Source organism: Tetrao urogallus, assembly GCF_951394365.1.
Source record: "Tetrao urogallus genome assembly, chromosome: 3".
NCBI lineage: Eukaryota > Metazoa > Chordata > Aves > Galliformes > Phasianidae > Tetrao > Tetrao urogallus.
In genome coordinates, this window is record NC_136815.1 from 14,567,912 (window position 1) to 14,591,884 (window position 23,973).

General features: G+C 39.7%; 1 protein-coding gene across 1 annotated transcript in view; it reads left to right on the forward strand.

Annotated features, from left to right (window-relative positions):
• Positions 1-1,925: 1,925 nt before the first annotated feature.
• Positions 1,926-23,973, forward strand: part of TRPS1 (transcriptional repressor GATA binding 1) — a gene marked incomplete at both ends in the record, with an annotated part of 163,381 nt that continues 141,333 nt past the window's right edge. The window contains 3 exons of the mRNA XM_079533181.1: positions 1,926-1,962; positions 4,954-5,882; positions 19,069-20,198. Of these exons, the coding sequence (XP_079389307.1) occupies positions 1,926-1,962; positions 4,954-5,882; positions 19,069-20,198 (2,096 nt within the window). The remainder of the gene's footprint in view (positions 1,963-4,953; positions 5,883-19,068; positions 20,199-23,973) is intronic.

Genomic DNA, 23,973 nt, shown 5'->3' on the forward strand with positions numbered 1-23,973 from the left:
ATAAGATCACTCCTAACCCCAACAGACAGTGTAGGCTAGAATTCCACAGGGCTTTTTTGTGGTCCTAATGATTTTAATAATACTTTGTGCTATGTAGCACCTTTCATTAGAGGATCACAAAGTGCTTTACAGTCACTAATTAATTAAGCCTCACAACACTCCTGTGAGATAGGTAAGTATTAGACATATATTAAGCTGAGACACTGAGAGTTAATGATTTTTTGCTGCATTATTCTGGCAAAATGATGGATGTTTAAGCGCTGTACGTGTATTATATATGAGTGTGGGGGTGTGTAATATATATGAGTGTAAAAGTATTAATTTTACTATACCTGAACAAAGAGGCCCTACTTGAGTCTGTTGAATATAAATGTGTGTTTTCATTTAACTTGATGCTGCAGCATATTGATGGATAACATCACGGTCTTTTTAGGCCCTTGACTCAGTTTGCTGTTTGTAGACTTGTACAGATATTATTCTGTGGTGTATCACAAGATTCAGACCTCCTCATAAATTCTGTTAAAAAGAGAATATGACTAAGACTTGACCTAAACCTGCAGAGCAAGCAGAAGGCAGCAGCTGAACTGTTGCAATAGGCTTTGATGACAAGTCATCACGTTCAGTAAAAGTAAAGAGTAGCAACAGTCACCCACTGAGAGAGCTGATGATCAGCAGATAATTAGCTTTTGTATTCACCACACGTAAAAAACTGTTGCTTATCAGAATTTGCTTTTTTGCTTTCCTTTTTTGAACCAAGTGCACTAGTCACTATGGTAATTCATTATTGTGAATTAGAAACTGGTTTTAGTAGAGGATTCCACCTTCTGCTTCCAGGTACAAACTGATGTGACTGCAAAACAGAAAAATCTCTGTTAGATACAGGAACTGGGCAGAGGAGCCTTGCCTGGTTTTGAGGGAAACTGTATGTAGCTAGTATTAGTTCAACTAGAAAATAGTTGAGGGTGATCATATCAGGTAAAACAAACCCACATGGTTTAAAGGATAATTTCAGCGTAAGGAAAATAAGGTACTAACCTCTGGATTATGGATGAGTTCTGCAGCCTGGTACACAAAGCTTGCACAGTTCAAGACACCTTTTCATTTACATCAAGCTTAGTGGTTGTTTTGTTTTTCCTTTCATTTTGGAAACATGACCATTTGCGTGTAGTTAAGGCAGTTCTGTCCTAGTGTCTGCTCAGCAGTTGGCCTCTACTAAATGGCCAAGAATTTCGTTTGTTATTGTGGTGGCATTTTTGAGATGTGTCTGGTTACCCATTGGCAACTAAACTAATGCCACTAAATTCGTTGCAACTGGAGCTGTAGGCAGCCAGCAGGTGATAACTTGCAATTGCTGACAACAGAACCTGGACTGGAACGTTATTTGTATGCCATTTTCACTTCCTTTTAACCCAGTCCCTTTACAATAAATACCTGCTGATATATGTGAATTTTCACGACACTTTTCTACAGCATTTATCCAGCTGATTTTCAAAACTTACTTACAGCTCATTTTAAATTTACTTTTTGGTGGACTTTACAGTTTTTGCTTTGCTTTCTCTTGTGTGTGTGTGTGTGTGTGTGTGTGTGTGTGTGTGTGTGATTGAAAGAGAGAGAGAGAGACTGTCTAAGGAGAGCTACGGTATTTCTTATGCTTAAGGGAAGTAGAGAACAGACACTATTTGCATAGTGCCCACTAATAGATGCATGTAAATGTACAATAGGCATAACAATGTTTGTAAATAAAAAGCTTATTTTGAATACATAACTTAGGAAGGAAAACCTTTTTTTTGTTTTGTTTTGCAGATATACAGATCAGCTCTCAAAATGTCTTCTGTGTCTTCCGTGCATCTTCTAAGACAATTGCATTAGCCTGCCTGCTAGTTGACTAATAGAATTAATAATTGTAAAAAGCACTCTAAAGCCACATGCCTTATGAAGTCAATGCTGGGTATGATTTTACAAGTATGTGATCCATTTTTTCAAGTGAAATTGTTAACTGAAAACATTCTTGGCACACAATAAAACATTGTGCAATCTGTTATTTGTCTTAGAAATAATAATTTCGGAGTGGCTATATTCTTTCTGTATGTAACTTATTACTTGCTAGGGGATGGTTTCTTCAATTTAGGAGTACTACAGATGTAGTTTTATTTACATAATATGTCTCTGAAAAACGATAGCGGTAGAATTTCAGCGACAAAAAAATACTGTCTTTTTTTTTACTGTCCCCCTGAGTGGATATCAAGCAAATAAATGTCAGAAGGTTTTTCAGAAATGAAAAGTAAAAAGGGGAGAAAACCCTTTTCGGTTGAGCTTCGGAAAGTTTTGATGTTTAAATCAATGTTGTTGTCTTCTTTTTCACTCCCCGAGCGTAGAATACTGCATGAAAGAGCTCTGCAAGGCCATTTCTTTTCCCTCCTCCATTAATGTACAAGCATACGGATATGTCAGGAAAATTTGAGCTAAAACATCTAGATCTGGAGTAATGTCTAGTTAGACTGTGTACGGTCCAGGTTTTTCTTTTCTCTGCTTTATAGGGATTTTTTTTCTGTCCTCTCTGACTCTCTTCTGCGAGTTGCCATGAAGATAGCAAAATCTCTAAACTTTCCTTATCTGCCAAAAATATCTATAACAAAAACATTTTAAAACATTGCATTCAGTCTTGTTTAATTTTGACTGAGGTAACAGCTACAATGTTTACTTTCTTGATTTCTGATTTTTCTTCACTGCCCACAGTCCAGGCTCCTCTTTCTGTCCTCTAACTGCCATGAAATGCATTTAACCAGTAGTTATTTTAGAAACAGTTTGAGTTGCTTCTAAAGATGAAACCAAGATGAAAAATACAGGCTTAGATGAACACCTACCAGAGATGCCCACCAGTATTTTTAGTGTGTGTCAGCCAAAAGTATTCACGGATTCCTGCAGAGAAGCAGCAGTGCTGAAAGGACTGTCTTTATACCTAGAATTATATATGTGCGTATGTTCTTGTTGTAGGCTGAGTCTGTAGAGTAATAGTTCTCTTACCGCAGCAGGAAATCCTTCTTTTCTCTTAGTTCTGAGTGACTTCATGGTTCAAAAGTTATTGGGGAAAAAAACAGTGAAATTCAGTGCGCACATATCCTGGTGGGTGTGGTTGATGTTAAAGAGGAGGCACTTGCTTCCAAAGCATGTGTGCCTCCTACAATGAGGAATCACAGAGGGCATTTAAGAATCCTATTAGGACCACACGGAGTGTCAAGATTTCTGTAATAAAAGCTGGCATTCCGTGTGAAAGCCATCTCACTGCAGCCCATGCTGCCTGTGGATCGGCTCAACCACAAAGACAACAGAGCCAGCCCAAGAGACAAGTTGAACACTTCCCTTAAGAAGTTGTCTGTTTTTATCGACGTAACATACAGTGCCCTTTCACGTGGAGCAGATGTAAATAAGAGGATGTACAGACGCCTGTTCTTTTATTTTTAACCTCTGTCCCCAGCCGTACTTCTCAAAGTACTGTTTTGAGAAGGTCATCCTCAGCTTTTAAAGGTCTGGATTTAGCACCATTTGGAGTGCATCAGTGCTGCTCCTAGAATCACCAGGTGGTCCTCCCTTCGCAGAGCTATAAATACATGCATACACATATCTATATACTGCCTCTGCACGTGCCCAGTGACGGCGGTCCTGGGACTGGGGCTTCAGTCTGCAGCTTACATCTTGTGTGTGGTTCTGCAGGCTGCTGCCACTGGACCACACGCAATTTGGCAAGGAGAGGCATCCATCATTGTATACAGCATTGGCAAAGATAAGAGCATAGAAAAAGTTGTAGCACATCTGTCTTCTGCCCATAGCTAGCATGTGAACACAAATGGATCAAAGCTGCTGGTGGTGAATATCAAATCCAGAACCATGCAGTGGAGAGTGAAGGGAAGTTTTAGATAATTTCTTTTCCTGAGTAGGCTGGGGAGGGTGAAGGTTTGTAGCGCATCAGGAATTTGGCTTACTACCTGGTGTGTTCTGGTTATTTGTGTCCCACAGTATCCCCTGTCCAGCTAGCAGCACATTCACTGGTGGCAGGCTGCTTCCTTCTCTCTGCTCCTCGTTGCTGTCCTCTCTGAGCTCTGCTAAGTGGATGCGGCAGGCGTGCCTGCACAGTCAGCAGCGGTGGCCTTGTCTGAAAAGTGGGGCTGAGCAGAGGGGCTGGCGTGATGGGATCCATGTGGGTTCCAGGTGTTCTCTGGGTAGATCCCTGTGCTGCAGCACAGCCATGTCAAATGTCTGGGTCCAGGCCAGTAAAATTTTATTGACAGCGGGCTTCCTAATAAAGTTAGTTTCTCTTTGTTTGGCAAATAGAACTAATTACATGAATAATGGACTGTGGGGCCAGACTCTTGAATATCCATATAATCCTGTCTGAAGTTTATGGGCAGAACAAGGGTGAGCTTTTGCTATAGAGAAACTGATACCTGCTTAGGAAAAATACTTTCTCTGAAACCTCGGAGTTGCTTGCTCTCCTGAATCTGTTTCCTTTATAACTTCAGTGCTCCTGACTATGTCTTTTAGGTGTATTTTTTTGGTAGGCTATGTATCATGTGCTTGAACAGTATATGGGCATTAGTCTACGAAGGCTTATTTTTTATCTTAGTTTTTAAAACATGTTTTAAAGGAAATATTTATTTAATGTTAATTCTGCTGAACTGTTATTGTCAGAAAACGTAATGAAAGATGTAATTCACTCACAGCAATGGAAGTGTTTTCATAGGCTTTAAAGTTCTCTTAGTTGAATTAAGTCTCATGTGACCATTTTTTTAATGCAGAGTTCCAGTTTGCTATGTAGACTAAAAGCCTGTTTGATAAAACTCTGAAAATCTGATGTATCTGTATAGCTAAGAATGTTTTAAGAAGTGTCAGATTTGTTGTGTATCTTGAATAATTCCATAGATTTTTTTTTTTTTTTTTTTTGTCTCTCTATGGTAGATATGGTCCGGAAAAAGAATCCCCCTCTAAGAAACGTTGCTAGTGAAGGTGAGGTACAGACCCTTGAGTCTACAGGTACTGACAGTGAAGAGTCTGGAAGGAAAAAAGAATTTTCCACAGAGCAGATGCAAGAAAACACTGACCAGCCTGATGCGGCAGAGTTGAATAACAAGGAGGAGCTTTGCACGCATGTCCAAGAGCCATCTTCCAGCATTAAAAAGGACTTGAAAAGCTCAGTGCTGAGTGAAAAGGCTGGCTTCAATTATGAAAGCCACAATAAGGGAGGAAATGTTCCATCCTTCCCTCATGATGAGGTGACAGACAGAAATATGCTGGCTTTCTCATCTCCAGCTGTTGGGGGAATCTGTGAGCCCTTGAAGTCTCCTCAGAAATCAGATGCAGATGACACCCAAGATGTGGTCTGTGCCCCATCAGGAGATGCAGCACAGACAAATGAGGAGCATCAGATGTCGCCAAAAGCTTCAGATGAAACAGCGCAAGTGCAGAGTGGTCAAACTGATGGCCAAGGCTCAAGCCCGGTCCCCATGGCCTCAAAAAACCCACAAGTGCCTTCAGATGGGGGTTTAAGGCTGAACAAATCTAAAGCAGATTTGTTGGTAAACGATAACCCAGATACGGCGCCTCTGTCTCCAGAGCTTCAGGACTTCAAATGCAACATCTGTGGGTATGGTTACTACGGGAACGACCCCACAGATCTCATCAAACACTTCCGCAAGTACCACCTAGGACTGCACAACCGCACCAGGCAGGATGCTGAGCTCGACACTAAAATTTTGGCTCTCCACAACATGGTGCAATTCAGCCACTCCAAAGACTTCCAGAAAGTCAACCGCACTGTGCTTTCGGGGGTGCTGCAGGACATCAATTCCCAGAGGCCTGTCTTATTAAATGGGACTTATGATGTGCAGGTTTGTATTTTTCCAGTCTCCTCTCTTCTGCTAACTGCCTTCTCAGCTGCGAAGTCAGTTGTTTGCAGAGCCTCTCCTACCTACGCAGTTGAAGTATTTTATGTAACCTGCTTAAGCCTTACGAACCATTCGGGTCTGTTTCAGCCAGAATTGCTGCAGGTCTGCTTAGCATCTTGTGCAGTGGAGGAGCAGTTGGCTTTTTGATCAGTGATATCTCAGTGTAAAATTTTGCCATTCTGATAATCAATAGTAAAAGATCATAGTCAGCAAGCAGGCAAATTACTATTACTATTGATAATCACATCTGAAGGATTTACTGTCGTTGAAAGAAAATAGCAAATAATAATGAATAATAACAACCAGATAGACAAAAGACAGCAGCTGGAAATTAAAAATATAATCCTAAATTATCAGCTGCTGGGAGTTGAGATTTGGCTTATTGGTTCTTTATTAAGATTAAAAAAAAAAAAAGACAAGTCTTGGCGATGCTGTAGTTGTCTTGTGCCAGATAAACAGGATACACAATGGGTATTTAAAATGTTTTTAAGAGTAACAGCAATGCACGATGTCCTTCACTTTAGAGAGCATGCCTCAGTCATTTTCTCTTGTAACTGGAGCAGTGAAAATACTACATTTCAGATAGTGCTGCAAAAAACTTATTTTTACCATAAAGAAATGGAGTCAGAAGTTTTTTTTTTCTCAGAGTTTCTACTAGTCAGTTAATATATAATTAGTGAAGTAAAATCTTTGGTGCTGCCTTTTTTTTTTTTTTTTTTTTTTAAACTATATCCTCCCACAACTGTGCTGAGAGATGCAGAGAGATGTGGTAGAGTACCTCAGTACTCTGGGAGCAAGGTTCAGTGCTAAGATTTGCATACAAAATGAGTTCAAATGTCCATCTAATTCCAAGAGTATGTTTGCATAGGATGTGATGTCGTAGCACTTTGCAGACAAAACACTAAGTTGTGTTTAAAAGAAATTACAGAATGTGGAAGACATTTAATAACGCTTGCAGAGGCTCAAGCTATAAGAAAGATATTTGGCAAAGCAGGTTAAGATGGTTAATATCTAACTTCAACTAAGAAGCCGAAACAGGAACACAAGTCAGGAACTTGAAGCTTATAAAATGATTTAAACTTCTGCTCTTTTTTCAGAAACTACAACTTCTTTGTGGAGCAGCAAATCAAACTAAGGTTGTTATTACGCCTAAAAACTGCAATTTTTGAACTGCTGTCTTATTAAAAGCTCACCTCCCTGTCTTGTGTCAGACGCTCTCTCCTGTCAAACTGATTAGAAAGCAAATACGTGATATAGTTGAGGGAGGTTAGAAGTGAATAATGTCAGAATGTGAAATGATGTTTTATAATTAGCAAGTAGTATGATGTTAATACCTGGATTTCCTGCTATAGTTTCAGTTTGCTGACTCCAGGGACAGCATCTTAAAGCAACTGATCCATGCTGTCAGGAAGACATTCTAACTGGAACAGCTCAGGCATACAGTGTAGAGGAATTTGAGTTTCTAAACACACTTTCATTTCCTCCAAACAATTGTTTCGTTAGGTCCTTAGTTATTTATAGGAAAGTTTATGCTTGATTAGAATGAGCTGGACACTTTTCCTATGCAGTGCTTTCAGAAATAAAACAGATGTGAGAGCTATCTCAGTTTGAGCTGATAGAAGTAGAAATAAAACAGCTGAACCTAGACTATACTTGTCTACGAAACCCTGGCAGTTAGATACTGCAAGGAAGACAAAAAGTGGTAGGAAACAGCCCAGAGATAATCTACTTAAGATCAGTCTTTTCTCAGACAAAAAACATTTTCCAAAATAGAGCAGACAGCCTATACGATGTTGGCAATTTATTTTAAAGAAAAAAATTGGATCTGGAAACTTAATTTTTAAGAGTGCTAATTTTCCCTGCCCAATTTGGGAAGAGAAGATTAAATAAGCTTTTGTGCCAAATGCCATACTTCATCACTTGCACATGCACCAGATGTTGATCCAGAACATGTCAGAAGATAAGTAACTGATTAATATTTTTATACTTTCTCCTCCCCCACTCTCGATACAGAGCTGCTTTGTGAGATTCATAAACACAGTAAAAGAACATTTGAAAATCCCTTTTGCACCCACACATGTTTATCTTGCTACTATGTCCATTTTGGAGGGTTTTTTTCTCAGGCATCTGAGTGTCTGGCATCTCCTGCAGCAGTGAAGAATTGCACTGCTTGGAGCTGCAGTTAAAACTGTTTCAAACTCCTGCACCAAGTGAGGGAATTGAACCCAAATGATCGATTCGTCTAAATTTGTATAGGTATGAGGCTAAAGGGAAATAATCTCTTTGTAGTTAACTTGAAATAGTAGTGGGCTGAACTTAAGGTCTGATTTATTGATCCTTTTGCACTTAACAAACTGTTCGTTGTAGCTGGGGTGGAAGGTATCGATAGATTTATGGTCTCAGGCCAGGGAGCTGGGTGCAGAAGCCAGGGGATGAAGAAGAGTAACTTTGATCTGGCTCACAGCGGTCAGCTGAAGACCACCGTATATGAAGATTGGCCTTAGTGAGGTGTGCTCCTGTGCATCGTAGTTTGCATTCATAACAAAAGCGAAGAAAAAAATACCTGAATGCAGAGCAAACCAACATGTAATATTTGTAGGCAGGGATGTGAGGGAGGTGACTCCTTTGCTAAAAATACTTTCGGTTTTAGAGCACAGAAGTAAAATCTATTGTAGAAAACTTTTTTTTTTTTTTTTTTTTTTTTTTTAAGAAAAATAGAACGACCTCCCCCTAAGGCATTGAATACAGGTTTTATAGGTTTTTTTGTAGTGTAGTCAGCAAAACAGTGCAGATACACATTTGGCTTCACATCACATGCAGCTACAAAAATATTGGGATTGTGTTTTGTAATACATAAGGAGGATTTAGTTGGGAACCTTGTAAATAATCCAAGATTTCTGGCCTTACTTTTATGAAGACTTGTATTTTATTTGAATATTTAATCAAACAGAATTCCATTGTCTTCTCTGAAGATGTGATTTAGGTTTGAAATTTTCAGGTTTGAAATATATATTGCACCTATTTTCTTCCTTACAGGCTTTTATTTCATTAAGTTATAATAAATTGAATAGGACTGCATAAATTCACTGAGCTGTTTTCTGGAAGATTGACTTGCTTTCTTGTATAGATTTTAGAAAACATTTGCTAGCACATCTTTGAATTCCCAGAGAGATGTGTTTTCAGAGCTTTACTGCTGTTATCAGAATAATACATAGGTTACTCTGAAAGTAATGCTTCCTATTTATTTCCATGGAAACTACAACAGATATGAAGACCACACTCTCATTACTTGATAGAGCTACAGACAGTTTTTCAACATAGTACCATTAGCTGTGAATCTTCTCCAGCAGTTAACAAGAGCATGCATGCCATGCTCATAAATACCTGCACAGTGAGGGTAACCACTGTTTCACAGCTACTCTGACAGAGTAATTGCTAGGAAAATATTGTCCATGCTGTCCATATTTCATTGGCCCAAACAGATGGAAGTCATGAAGTGCCAAATCCAGATTGTACATTGGGTGTGGTGAGATGGTCCAGCCAGGATTGCCAGTGTGTGCCACTGTCTTCAAACTAGGACGGGGCCGAGCATTATTACGCTGCAAGAGAAACGTGTTGTTCTCTGGCCTGAATCTGGAAGTTTGAACCTTTTGCTTAGCCAGTGTAATGATGTAACAGAGTTGATGGTTTGTGTGGATTCTAGGAAATCCAGAAGGATCACCCCATTACTATCCCCAGACAGTGCACATCACTGTACTTACTGAGGGCTATGCCTTGAACTTTTTTTCTAATGGGGAGTTTGCATGTTGCCAATCCATGGACTGCCTTTTTAACTCTGGCTCATAGTGGTGACATCACGTTTCATCACTGATGATGATGTGATCCAGGAAATTATCACTGTCAGCCTTGTATTAGTTCAGTAAGTTCCAACCAAGTTGCATTCCTTTTTATTCCTGTGAGCATTTGTAAGATCCATCTGGCACAAATGATATTCCAACATTGCCACCATCATTTGCAACAAATTGAAGCCAACATTCAGCTCCATACACAGTTCCCTGATTGTAATCACCTCATTTGTTCATATGAGCTGGTTGAGTTGCTCTTCATTTTGTGGTGTGACAGCTGTGCGTGGCCATCCAGAGCATGGCTTGTCTTTCATGTTACTGTCACCAGTATTGAAACACACCACCTACCACCTCCCTGTGCTTATATTCCCTATTTGGTCTCCATAAATGTTCAGCAAGCATTTATGGAAGTCAGTGGGTGCCATTCTTTCTGCATGGAAGAATTTGTTTATCTTTTCTTCATATGCACTCCTGTGTCAGATGCCATTTTGTCAGCCTGCCCCTCCCTGCTGTCACGTCGCACGGCAACAAAATGAAAATTGGTGGGAAGGTTCAGCCTCTACTTTCATATCAACAAGATCCACCTCTTATGTCATTGGCCAGCATAATGAAATAGGAGGTGTTACTTTCAGAGCATCCCTCACATTTGCAGTCAGTTCAGTGGCTCTTGCTACGTTTTCTTCACATTTAGTTAATTGATCAGTCTCTGCAGGCAGCTAGATGTTGGTGAATATTTTAGCCCACAGATGGCTTTGTGTACATGCCTAAAGCAACGAACTTCAGGCCAGATCTAAAGACTCAAAGTATAATTCAGCTGACTAAGTTAACAGCTATCAAGCTGAAGAGCATCGCTTTGCTGTTGTGTGATTAAGTTGACTGTGTTTGATCTTCATGACTCTCTGATGTCAAATGTGGAATAGTTTGGAGACAGGCAAGTTGCTAGCCAGTAGGCAGGAGTCTCATTTTCCATCCCTGGATATTGTAATGATTAGTGAGTGAGAGCTTCCAACAGAAAGGCGAGAGAGGGCTGTCTTCCACATGGCTTATAGCAAAGGGGAGGACATTGTCCATTGAGGAAGAAGTGGGCTTGAATGCCCTCTGACAGAGCAAGGAAAGGAGCCTACTTTTCCTGTTTCCTGAACAAGTGTTCAAGCCATTAGGCTATTGTATAAAAGGGACCATGACCCCATTTCCCGATATGTTTTAAAAGAAAACAGCGTCCCTCAGAGAAAGGGCAAAAACGTCTGCATTCAGGTGAGGGTTTCAGATGGGTTATCCCAAAGGGGAAGTGTATTCCTGAAGCCGTGAGTAAAGGCATACTGCAGTGCTCAGCATTTCTTGTGTATGACTCCAGGCAGCTTCACATTGTGCACTGCCACTGAGAGCTTCCTGCTCAGAGTGGCCCTGCTTCTCAAGCCTGTTGTCACGTTTCCCTCCTTTGACGCTCAGTCTGAGAGCACTAAGAAGTGTTTTTTTTATACCCAGCCCTCTGACTTTGATTGTTTCATGATTTTAGATACAGGCATGCTTGTGCCTTGTAAGACAAGAGAAATTTCAGAAAAGTTATGAATTAATAAAAATTATCCAGAAATTTCCTCATTGTGAGTCCTGAGAGGACAAAAAATATAGAGTGCATTACATTGGCTAATTGCTATCTCACTGACTAATAAGAGATTGGTGGCAAATTTTTTCTTTTCAAACGCTAGATATCTGATAGTATAAGTGTTGTCACATACTACTCAGTGTGATCCTGTGTCCTATATAACTGCGGTAACAGTTTTTCCATAGCTACTTACAGAATGTTTGGATGTTCACCTACCAGGCTGCTCAGCATCCTACGAAGTGGCAAAAGTTCCAGTGCATGGAATATAAAGTTCATTATATTGTCTTTATAAATACATGGTGAACTTCATGTGCATACATGAAGTTATACACATGTGATTTTTACTGTTCTGGAGTTTAATATATTAAATCCAGCACCTCTTCTACTCTTACATTAGAAGTAAGTATGTGACTGGTAAAACAGCTTGGAATTGAAGTCTGGCCTAACTAGGATTCAGATGAATGAGAACCAGTGGTTTTATTACTAATAGTTTCTGGTTTTTATCCTCTGCTCTTACGTTAGCAGTTTGATTAAATGTGAAGCTGTGAAGGTAAGACTAAAAAAGCTAGAGGTACAGGTGTAATCAGCACCACTTCTCATGTGTAAGGTTTTCTCTGCTTTTTGCTTGTTGACAAACTGGATCTTACAGATGTGGTGAAAATCCAGACAGGGCATTGAGTTCAGTTATTAGTTACAAAGTAATTCTTCTAGTTCAATTTTGTCTTCAAATGGGCTTTCTTTAAGATGCCATGGATACATAACTGTTTGATGTGAGTAAATCAAGACGTTTCTGGGAAATTCTTGTTGCTCACGTGCATAAAGAAATGTATTCAAATTTTATGTTGTTGGTCTTATCAACTTGAGCAGAATTGTCCATGAATCTGGAGTTAAATGTAAACAAACTGACCAACTGTTGCTGTATATTACATGTCCTAATTTCTTGGAATAATTTTGCAGGCAGTGCTGGAATAGGCCATAGCACTGAGAACTCTCTCTGGAGAAGATGTGAGTGTTGTACCTGCAAATGTGCATACCTGTTTGAGTCTCCCTTCTGGGTCATGATAGGCTTGGAGACTGCCTTGCACCTTGACTCATACCTCTTAAACCCAAGAGTCAGTGAGCTTTCTTAAACCATACACACATGTGCTTTAAGAAATGGTGACAGGTGGAGAAGTAGGTGGTGGTAAAGCAAATGTATGTACATTTATATGTATGTACTTGTAGATATTCACTAAATCTGTGACAGAGATGTACTTCTTTCAGTTGGAAGCAGTCTGCCTTCAAATGAGCGTTCAGATGGGCAGTTTCCTTGGAGCAGCTGATGCAATGTATAATCACAGTAATCACAGCCTTCAGAGCAAAGTTGTGTGTGTATTAATATTAATTTTTATGCCAGGGATATCTGGTAGTGCTGAAAACTGGTTAGTGAAGAAAGTTGGTGAGACTAGCAGGGGTCATAGAGATATTTAGATATACAAACTGCTGAAGTCGCTCACAGAAATGAGAGCTAAAAATTAAAGTTGTGGGGGAAAAAAAAGGGAAGTATCTAGGTTTTCTTCTAGTGTAAATCAGTCTAAGTTAGCCTCTAAGTTTGAGAGGCTGTGTGAATTTACAGTAGCCAGGGAACTTTCTGGTACTTTTATTTATTCAGAGAGAGAATAAAAAAAGTGGTGGTTTCTTTTATTTGCTAGTTGTTAGTCTGCTAGCACTGGTTAGTAAATTAAAGTCTTGATTTATTGTTCCTTTATTGTTCTTGTACATCTGATCTTCTGACCTTAAATTAAGTTCCTATTACTGTTCATCTACAGTCCTTGTTGTAAAAATACCCTGATCTGCAACTTAAAATTCTAATATCACAAAGCCATGCTGGCTTTAATGACATCAGAATAGATGTTGAGAAGAAAATACTGATTTTAAATGAATCATAGAATGGCTTAGGTTGGAAAGGACCTTAAAGATCAAGTTCCAACCTCCCTGCCATGTGCAGGGCTGCCACCCACCAGCTTAGGCTGCCCAGCGCCCCATCCAGCCTGGCCTTAAATGCCTTCAGGGATGGGGCATCCACAAGTCCTCTGGGCAGCTGTGCCAGCACCTCACCGGCCTCTGGGTAAAAAATTTCTTCCAAACGTCTAACCTAAATTTCCCCTCTTACTTCAAAGCCATTTCTGCTTGTTCTGTTGCTGTCAGACCATGTAAAAATTTTGTCCCCCTCCAGTGAGGTTTCCTCAGAGCCTTCTTTTCTCCAGGCTGAACAAGCCCCACTTCCTCAACTTTTCTTTATAAGATGGATACTCGGGTTCTGCGATCATCTTCTGGGCCTGCTCCAATAGCTCCTCATCCTTCTGGTGCTGCAGTCCCCCCACCTGGACATGGTACTCCAGTTGGAGCCTCATTAGGGCAGAATATAGGGTAACAATCACCTCACAGAATCACAGAATGGCTTGGGTTGGAAGGGATTTCAAGGATGATGAATCTCCAATGCCTCTGCCACATGCAGGGCTACTGACCTCCCCATTTAATACCAGACCAGGCTGCCCAGGGCCCATCCAGTCTGGCCTTGAACACCTCCAGGGGCACCCACAGCCGCCCCCCTGGGCAGCCCGCTCCAGCACCCCACCACCCTCTGTGCAAAGAACCCCCCCCGACATCCAACCCAAATCTTCTCTCCCTCAACTCAAAACCATTTCCCCTTGTCCCGCTCTTATCTACTCCTTCAAAGAGTTGACCTTCCTTGAGTAGACCCAATACTGTGCTTTCTTGTTTTGGTAAATAGGAATAGCCCAGAAAGCTAGAAATTTGCCCTGAGTCTTTGCCTCACTTATGCAACATAGTTCTATCTAAAAGTAAATTAATCACAGTGTGGTAAATAGTTTTTGAGTGGATGTGCTCTGAAGATTATCCTATTTTACATGCAGAGAGAGAGAGAGAGAGTGAGAGTGAGTGAGTTCTCCGTGTTGGAGGTTAGAGAGCTGGGTGGTGTTACACAAACTTGCATGAAAGCCAGGAATCTGTTCTGGCCTGCATAACATGAAGAACTTCATAAATGTGGGATGGTTAAAATGTTCTGGATGCTGTATTGCACAAAGCAAATGCATAAACAAGAACATTAGAAAATATTTTGGGATTAGAAGATTAAGAGTAATTGGCAAAGGCAGACTGGATGGCTCAGGAGATTGGTAAGGGATCTTGAGCCTTTCACCTCCTCATTAACCAAAGAGGTAAGCCAGGTAATCAAAAAAGATGTTTTGTTATCATTTGCTGTTCCAGTGCAGATGGTTGCTGTAGTTTCAAATAATTTGCAGCAGATAGCAGGGGCCAGAGACAGCTTTTCCTGTGCAAGTAAGTCCTATGGTTGAATCTCCCGTGTGGATATAAGCTGCTGCTTTCCTAGTTTCTCCTGGTGGTATTTTCTTCATGAAGCATGTTTACAGGAGCTGGCCAGTGTTGTCTTGGTATTTTTTATTTTATTTTCTGTAAACAGAAAAATATTTTTAAACTCCCTTGACATAGTAAAATTCAGGACTGAACTTCAAAAAGGAGGTGGGAAAACAGAGAGGGTAGCATTTGGATCAAGGTCAGATCAAATACGAAGCAACATTTTTAAAAAAGGCAAAAGTGAAAATACTTTTCTGTGCCCAAAGACATCAATTCCATTAAATCATTGTTTTTGGTCTGTATAATTAAGGTAATACAGACATATCTGTTGGAAACATATAGTGCCATTATACTGTTGTTGAAGTACTTGCCAACATGTTGTAGAAAATATGTTTTGAAATATTGTCAATTATTATGTTATCTTTTCTTTCTGGCTTTTTTTAGAAATATGCGTGGTGTTGAGGAGGTAGCTTAATTGCATGAACACACAAGCTTCAATCCTTGCAGTAAATCTAATCTCAAACTTTTGAAATTTTACAGTTTTCCACATTAATAGATGAATTGAACAATTAGGAGTTTGAGTTTCAGGGAGTGCTTTTGTGAAATATATTTCAGTTTAATTCCTAACTGGGGCACGACCTTGAAGATCAATTTTGGAATAATATCAGTGCATCCATCTCAAATGCAATAATGGAAAACCTATCTTAAATAGCCCCTTTAGTCTGTGTGATATAATAATGCCCTCTATATTCCCATAATTGGGGTGCTACAGGGTAAATGATAATCTCAAGATCTCACAAGAAAGTGACAGTGAAGGAAAGAACTAACCAGGCGTCCCCTGCCCTTATAGATACTTTGTGTATTAGATTCCCTCTAAAATCCAAATTATGACTTAGCTGTGTTTACTGAAGCAATTGTTGACTTGGAGGTGGTCTTACATTTCCAGCGCAAGTTCTACCTGCGTTTGTGGCTCTTAAAACTATGTGAGCTGGCACTTTGGGATTGCAGAGTTTTGGTATTGCTTTTGTTTGGTTTCTTCTGCTTTATTTTGGGGAGAAGTGTCCAGTGAAAAAAATAGAATTGTGAGGGCAAAGCAGGTGACTAGGTTTTGCTGGAATCAGAATAAAATATGAGAGTAAATAGTAGGTGTAATCACTTCTGATATCACATACAAATGTGAATATTGAATTATAAAGTAAACATACATATTTCATTTCCCCATTCGTCTTTCTCTCTCTTCCATTTTTCCTCTTTCTGGGTAAGACTAGAGGAAGCAGGAGGGTTGGACTTGATGATCTCTGGAGGTCCATTCCAACCCCTACGATTCTGTGATTCTGTGAGTTTGGTGTTCTAAGGAGTTTGGTGCCCTTACTCACGTAACTGAAAAGTCTGAAAGCCAAGCCAAGACTTGAGCAGAATGCATGAATCCACAGTTTGGCAAAAGTGTAGGCTTCATCCAGATTCGGCTGGCTAAAAGCTGAAACAGCTTCAGTTCATACCATCACTATCAAGTGCTTCTTCCAACTCATTGTGTGGGAGCCAGTTTCTTTTCATCTTTTTACCTGATGGTCCCCAAGAAAGCTTTAAGTAGGTTTTGTTATTCATGAAAAACGTATTTTGAATGTAATAACATTAATGACCCTGTGTTGCCTTTCATGTACGTGCTCTTCTCCTAGGACACATTATTTTGAATTGTGGCAGAGTAGTCACAGAAATGCCAGCCCAATAACGGGTAATCAGTTACATTCTACTGCTGTGAAAAATGTGTTGTTCCCCTCTGCCGTTGCAGTAGCTAAACCGGAATAGTATGTGAGTACTTTGTTCAGTTTTATCCTCTTTTGGTGAAGAGAAGGATGTATTAGCAAAGGACACAAATCTCCTATGTCAGCCACTAAGAAGGATTACCAGAAGCTACAAGAATGCCATGATTTACAGTCCATTGTACAAAATGCTGCACTGATAATTATTTTTCTAGCATTCATAAATAAAAGTAATTAGCAATGAGCAGCAGCAGGGATTATTGTCACTCACGATTTTCAGTTAATGTCTACTGAGTGTCTGTAAAATACATTTGCTGTTTGTAGGCTCTATGAATGGACAACTAAGAGTAATGAATGTATTTTCTCATTAGAACCACTTAAGGTAAAGCATTTTAGCCAGATTTCTATGCGTGCCTCAAACAAACGTATGTATAACTAATTAAATGAGCAAAACCAGATCACCTTGCAACTAAAGCAGTCACTCAGAGAACTGCCGTTATTTTCTGTTTGCCGTGCATTCTTTAAGTTGTCTTTCAACAACATTGAGACTTTGAACGTTGAAACAGTGTGGTGGATAGAGACCTCAAGTGCCAGAGTAGTATGGAGCAAGCCCAAATTCCACTGTTGTCAGTGGTTCAGGCTCAGTATGGTTTTGTCTCTAGTTCTTTTTCGGCATAAAATGAATAAAACAAGGTAACTTATGCAGTGCAAATGTTCCACGGAACATTTTCAAAATCAAATTCATGACTTGTTATCAGAAGTTGGAGTCCTAGTTCAAGTAAAAATATTATTGCAGTCACATTTTAGCTATTGGGCTCTCCAGCTCTCCATTGCCTATTAAGATATGTTTCCTAAACAAACAGAAAGCAATTTTCAGTTTATTTAAGAAAAAGCCTTGACCAACATATGGGAATTGTGCTTTCTTTATTAAAAAAAAGTGAATCAGAGGCTGCATAGCAGCTTATTATACACAGTTTAGCAGCTGACTGACTCACTATTTTGGTGTTCAGTTCTGATGGGACACAAAGAATAGCGTCTTATTTTCTGAGCTAAATGGCTAAAAGGCATTTATACTACATGCGTTTAAAAATGTTTACATTTCATGCTCTGTATGTCTGAGTCTTTCCGTATGGTGTGATACTGAATGAACGGCCATCACATGCTTTCCTTGTGGCACAGCTGTTGAGGACAAGAAGAAAAATAACTACACCATTCGCCTAATGCATCACAACTGAATCCTGCAGGAATGTAGTAATACACTTACTGGTAGGGAGGATGAAAATCTGACCCTTTGTGGAAATTTTATAGAAATTTTATTTTGCCTTTAAGGCATCTCTTGAGTAGAAGAGTTGAGATTGTGGTACTTGGAAGCTTCCAGCTATGTCCTCGATAGAGCAGCGTAGTCTGGCTGATGGCAGAGGAGTAGTTGGCTGTGGATTTTGGGTGTGAAGAGAAATTATTTTCTGGATACTGCACATTGCTGGCTGTTCAGGAAAATAAGTAGAGCAGTGGTGATACTGGCCAGGAGATTGTTTTTTGGCCTCCAAACCAGTTGTATGGGAGCAGCAAATCTCCCCTGATGTCACTGGGCAGGTGTGGTGCACTCCTGGGAAGGGCAGGACTGCCTGCTCTGAGAACATGCGGCACAGCAGTGTAAACTCTGCAAGCCTTGCTTCCTTCCTGCAGACCATTTTGCTCAGAGATCATGAGAGTAGTTAAGTAGACCTATCTTATTTTTTAATTAGTGATGTCATAGACTTGGGTGTGTTAAGTTTTTTCTTTGAGACATGCCATTTTTCTAGTGTATCTTTTCCATCCTTGTTTAACTAAATTGGGCTCTGTGTATGAGAAGATTTCCTTGGAGAATGTCTACACTGAGTAATCTTTGAGAAAACCACCTTTCATTTCAGACATCAGTCGCTTTAGCTTTGTTTAAAGGCATGCTGGCAGATACTGGATACTCTTACAGAAATGTTTTTTAGAAGGATTGGTCATGCTCTGACCCAAACAGAATGACTTCACTCTTTTAAATTCAGTTTAGGATGCAATTCTCGTGAGCATTTAAGCATGAATGTCATAAAAAAATGCAAGAGTATTGAAAGAAGAAGACTGAGAGCTCATACTTCTGTTCCACACCTGATAGAAACTCTCAGCTAAGTCTTCTGTAAAGAGTATAGAAATTTGAGAGCTGGCTGTTGAGTCTTCTGTCAATAACATAACTTAGTGAATTAGTGAAGGAAGCCTCCTTCTCTTGGAGAAATATGAATTCAGATCATGTTGCAGATTTGTGCCCCAGTTTCTCCAAGTGCTTAGTATTCATGTGGAATTCAGCTGTGCAAAACATAATCTTCATCAGCAGATGCTAAATACACGAGAGTATGACATTATGTTAGTGCAAGCACACAAATGCAAATGATGGTGTCCTTGTTTAATTTTTAGGCTTATGAATTTATTGCTTTTCTTTTTCTTTTTTTTCTTTTTTGCTTCATTCCTGTGTGAGTGTGTATCTACAGCAGTGTTAACATGACCTTATTCTTCATTCACAGGTTACTTTAGGTGGAACCTTTATTGGAATTGGGCGGAAAACTCCAGATTGCCAAGGCAACACCAAGTACTTCCGCTGCAAATTCTGCAATTTCACCTACATGGGCAACTCGTCCACTGAACTAGAGCAACACTTCCTACAGACTCACCCAAACAAAATGAAAGCAGCCCTTCCCTCCTCTGATTCTGGTAAAACTTCAGAGAAAAACTCCAATAAATCCAGTCCTACTCTTCGACCATGTGATTCTGGAGACTTGGGGAAGTGGCAAGACAGAATCACTGTAAAAGCAGGAGATGATACACCAGTTGGATATTCGGTGCCCATCAAGCCAATAGATTCCGCTAGACAAAATGGTACCGATACAACCAGTTACTACTGGTGTAAATTTTGCAGTTTCAGCTGTGAGTCGTCCAGCTCATTGAAACTATTAGAACATTACAGCAAACAGCATGGGGGAAACCAGTCAGGAAGCCATCACCCAGATATGAATGATAAGCTTTCTAGGGGATCTGTCATTAACCAGAATGATCTAGCCAAAAATACAGATGGGGAGTTAGTGACAAAGACAGAAAAGGGTGCGAGTGTGGCAAAAAAGAAAGACTTGACTAGCAAAGGAGCAGAGGACAGCATGGTGACAAGCTACAACTGTCAGTTCTGTGACTTTAGGTACTCGAAGAGCCATGGCCCAGATGTAATAGTGGTGGGCCCACTTCTTCGTCACTATCAGCAGCTACACAACATTCATAAGTGTACCATTAAGCACTGTCAGTTCTGTCCCCGAGGCCTCTGCAGCCCAGAAAAGCACCTTGGAGAAATTACTTATCCATTTGCTTGCAGAAAAAGTAATTGTTCCCACTGTGCTCTCTTGCTTTTGCACCTGTCTCCAGGGGTGACAGGAAGCTCTAGAGTCAAACACCAGTGCCATCAGTGCTCATTCTCCACTCCTGACGTAGATGTTCTCCTGCTTCACTATGAGAATGCACATGAAGCCCAAGTGTCTGATGTCAAACCTGAAACAAATACCCTGCAAGGTGCAGATGGGCCGCTGACTCTCAAAGAGAACAAAGAACACTCATGTACCAAATGTGACTTTACCACCCAGGTGGAAGAAGAGATTTCCCGACACTACAGGTACAGTGAAGTTTAAAGTAATTACTAATAGGAATCAAGCACACAGCCACCCTAGTTCCTTATTTAAATGTCACAGATCCCCAAAATTGAGGAAGCTGGAAATGAAAATAGGAATGTGCCTAGATATAAATCTTTATAGCCAGGGTCCGATCCAACATCCACTTCGTTTTGGAAAATCTTCAGCTCAGTCTGTGGCTTTAATTATACATTCAAACCTGCGCAGTGAAGAGGGAGATTTAGATTTGTGTATAGATGTTGAAGTTCTAGCATATTTGAGGTTTGGTCAACTATTTTCCACCCAGAGTCTGTTAGGTACTATTTTATTTTAGGCTTTTTACCAGAAAGCTGGCATCTTCATTCATTAGGGGAACACAAATGGCTTTACTTTCCAAGATAGACTGTGAATCCTTTCATGCTTCGTAACAGTGCTACAATGTACTACCTTTTTGTAGTATTTTCCATTCCCAAGTCCAGCAATGCAATAATGAGTTTAAGAGCATTCCACTGCTGTTTTGGTGTTAGTTTCACACTGGGAGCAGACGCTCTTTTGTCTGTTGATGTCATCCTCCAAGATCCTTTTGCAGATGCTTATTTTTGTATTGCTGCTTTACAGTGTCATTCTATCTATTTTAAATGCTAATGTTCCTATTTGGAGGTGGATGCAGCCAGTCTCCTGACTCAGTCTGACACAATGTCATGATGGCAGCCAACTCCCTACTAAACTTCTTGGGCCAGTTCCTGTGCTGTTGTAAACTGGCAGTCCAGTTTATATTGGAGGAAGAGCTGGCTCCCAGACTTTTTAAAAAGCAACAGTGCTGCTGCAAAAGTGATGTGAAATATTAGAAAATCCTGCTGAATATGTTAATAGTTAAGGCTAATGCGTCAACAACAACGGAAAGGCAGTATCTGTCTCATCTAAAAGATCTTTGCATGGAAGCCAGCTAAAATGAAGACAAAAGAAGATGCATTTTCAAAGCTAAAGCTTTGTTAAAAGCTCAAGAAACCATGCCATGTTTAATAGATTCCAAGACATCCAAAATTAACAAAGACAGACTGGGGCATGATACTTTAATAGAGATTAAAGCTGGGGGCATCCAAATGTTGCCCAACAGAGGGCTGCATTGGCAATGCATCAGGAGTCTATTTAAAAAAAAAAAAAAAAAAAAAAAAAAAAAAAAAAAAAAAGCAGATTGCTCATCTTTAATTTGGTGGTAGGGCCCACGGAGGATTCAGGTCCCAGCATGCAGTGCCCCATTTTTGATCCAAGTGGGCCTCAGGGATGTTGTGCGGATTAATTAGTTAATGTTTGTAAACTGCTTTGAAGATGAAAAGTGGTATCTAAGTTCCAAACATTATTATAGCAGCTTTGAGCTGCGCTGTAGAACTCCATAGGCAGCACTTTGTCCGCCGCTGGGGCATGGCACGATCTTTTTTTAGTGGTTAAATAACTGGAAGATTGAAATGGCTCTTTGACTGAAAAACATTTTTATTTTGCTGCAGCTGCTAATTTAAGTTTTAATGAGCACACCTAGTTAAAATCCTTTTTCCCAAGGAAAGGAGAAGCCATGACTTTGAAAACTGTAAGTCTGATACTCTTTCCATCCTGAATGCTCAGCACCACACAGATATCTCCTGCAGTTGTCAATGGGAAGTGCTATGTGATGTGCTCTTTTGAAAATCAAGAAATGGGTTTAAGCATTTGAATCTCAACTTACTGGTCTAAAATTAGCCTATTCTGTTTAAAAACCACTTGAACAGTGTAGTTCTAAGCCTTCAATATACCACATTATCGAGTACTCTGAGGATGTTGCTTAGTCAAAGCAAAGCATCAAATCCCCACAACTGCCAGCTTCCTTCCCTTTCTCCTAAGCTGCCCTCCCATCTCCTTTTTAATTTAAGTTTGGTTTCTTTTCGGCATGTACTGTTGCTCTTTTTTTCCCTCTGTTCATCACCAAAGTTAGTTCAGTTTTTGGTAGATACTCTGAAATGGCAAATACCTAGTGGATTTTACTGCTTTTATATGCCTCGTTTTTCATAGTTTTTACTATACCAAACTGAAGCATAGAGGAGCCTCTAATGCATTGTAGCTTCTATTTTTAGTATTATTTTTTCTTTTTTTTGACATATACTTGATGCACATTTCCTTTGCCTTTTTGTATTTTATGAAATTTTAATGAAAATTTTTACATGTATTTTATGAAATAAGGATTACTTCAGATAAATTCAGATTTTATACTGAAGAATTCATATAAAATGTGTAAACTTATGTAATGGGGAATTATGTGACATACACAGAACTGGTTTTCTCTGAGGCTTTGTCAGAGCTTTGCTTTTTAAATTGGGTTTCCTTTTGGCCATACTTACACAATTTCACTGTGTTTGTTTAATATTTTTCTGTGTCCTGAAATTATTCCTTTGCATGTATTTGCAACAGTTACAATTTGCAACAGTTAGAATTTGCAAAAGTGGTTCTTTCCATTTTTTTTCTGCCAGAATGTATGCTAACATTTAGAGCTCATTCAGTATTTTCTTGACATGATTATTTGAGAGCTGTTCAGTTAAATTTGAAGTTAATGAATCACATTGCACTTGAGTTTACTTGTATTTAAACCTCACTAAAATGTGCTTACTCAAACAAATCCCCAGAAGGTTTGTTGGCCTATATTTTCTACTGATTCTGCTACCACTCATTTTCCATTATTTCTCTGAGGTATCAGGTATTCTGTGTGTTCATTGTGAAGTTCAGGCTTTGTTTTTTTTTTTCAAAACTGTCTGCTGTTCCGATGAGCTAAAAGATGTCAGTACGTGTAGTTTAGATAAAAATCATATAGACTGCGTGGGGAAATTTTGTATGTCAGATAACTCAGCTTAGAGATTATTTTCCCATTTGCTCCAAAATAATTGTTTTCTAATTTTTAATTTTTTCCTAAAACGAAAAAGACTTCTTGCAGATTTTTTTTTTTAAGTTTGGGATTTTGATTTTAGTGTGGGAAAACAGTACAGTTTCTCATTTTTGCAAAAAATATTTTTTTTTCCTTGAAAATCCTGAATGTCAAAAAAGTCTTAACAGAAAACATTTGATCAGTGCTAATGGTAATTACAAATGCTGTGCTGAATAGTGCTCTAAACTTCTTTAAAAAGAGAATCTGGTGACTGTTATCCAGTAAACAACAACAAAAGATAGAAAGAAGTTGACTTGCGAATGAGATAAGAGCTTGGGAGTAGACTCACATTTCTAATAAACAGAAATTCTTTTTGCAAATGAAACATTGCAATTCTGTAGAGTGTTATGTGAAACAATATGTTCCTCTCAGAGGTGAATGGAGACGTAGGGATATGGGTTAGGCCACAGTGAAGAATGCATGCCCCAGTGCCAGTGATGTGTGCCGAGAACAGGGAAATATGGCTGCTGTCACCTTGGCACCAGCAGGCAGCAGAAGCTGGAGAAGGGCCTGGGATGTGCAGGCTGTAGAAATGTGGAGCTGTTAGGCTCCATGAGAAAGTACCAAGGGCAGATGTGTGAAATGAGGCCGAGCAGCTCCTGCTTTCTGGCAGAGCGGGAGCCTTCACTGGTCAAACTACAGCAGCAGCTGTGAGGACCTTTTCCATACTCCTAACACCTTAATTCACTGCTCTGAACTTGTTTGCTCTTGCCAGTAGCTTTTGCTCTCCTTTAATCTCAGCCTTGCTTTCTGCTCTTCCCATTCTCCTTCCCTTTCTGTCCCTCCACTGAGTTTCTTTTCTTGCTCTGTGCTCTTCTCCCGTGTATTTATTT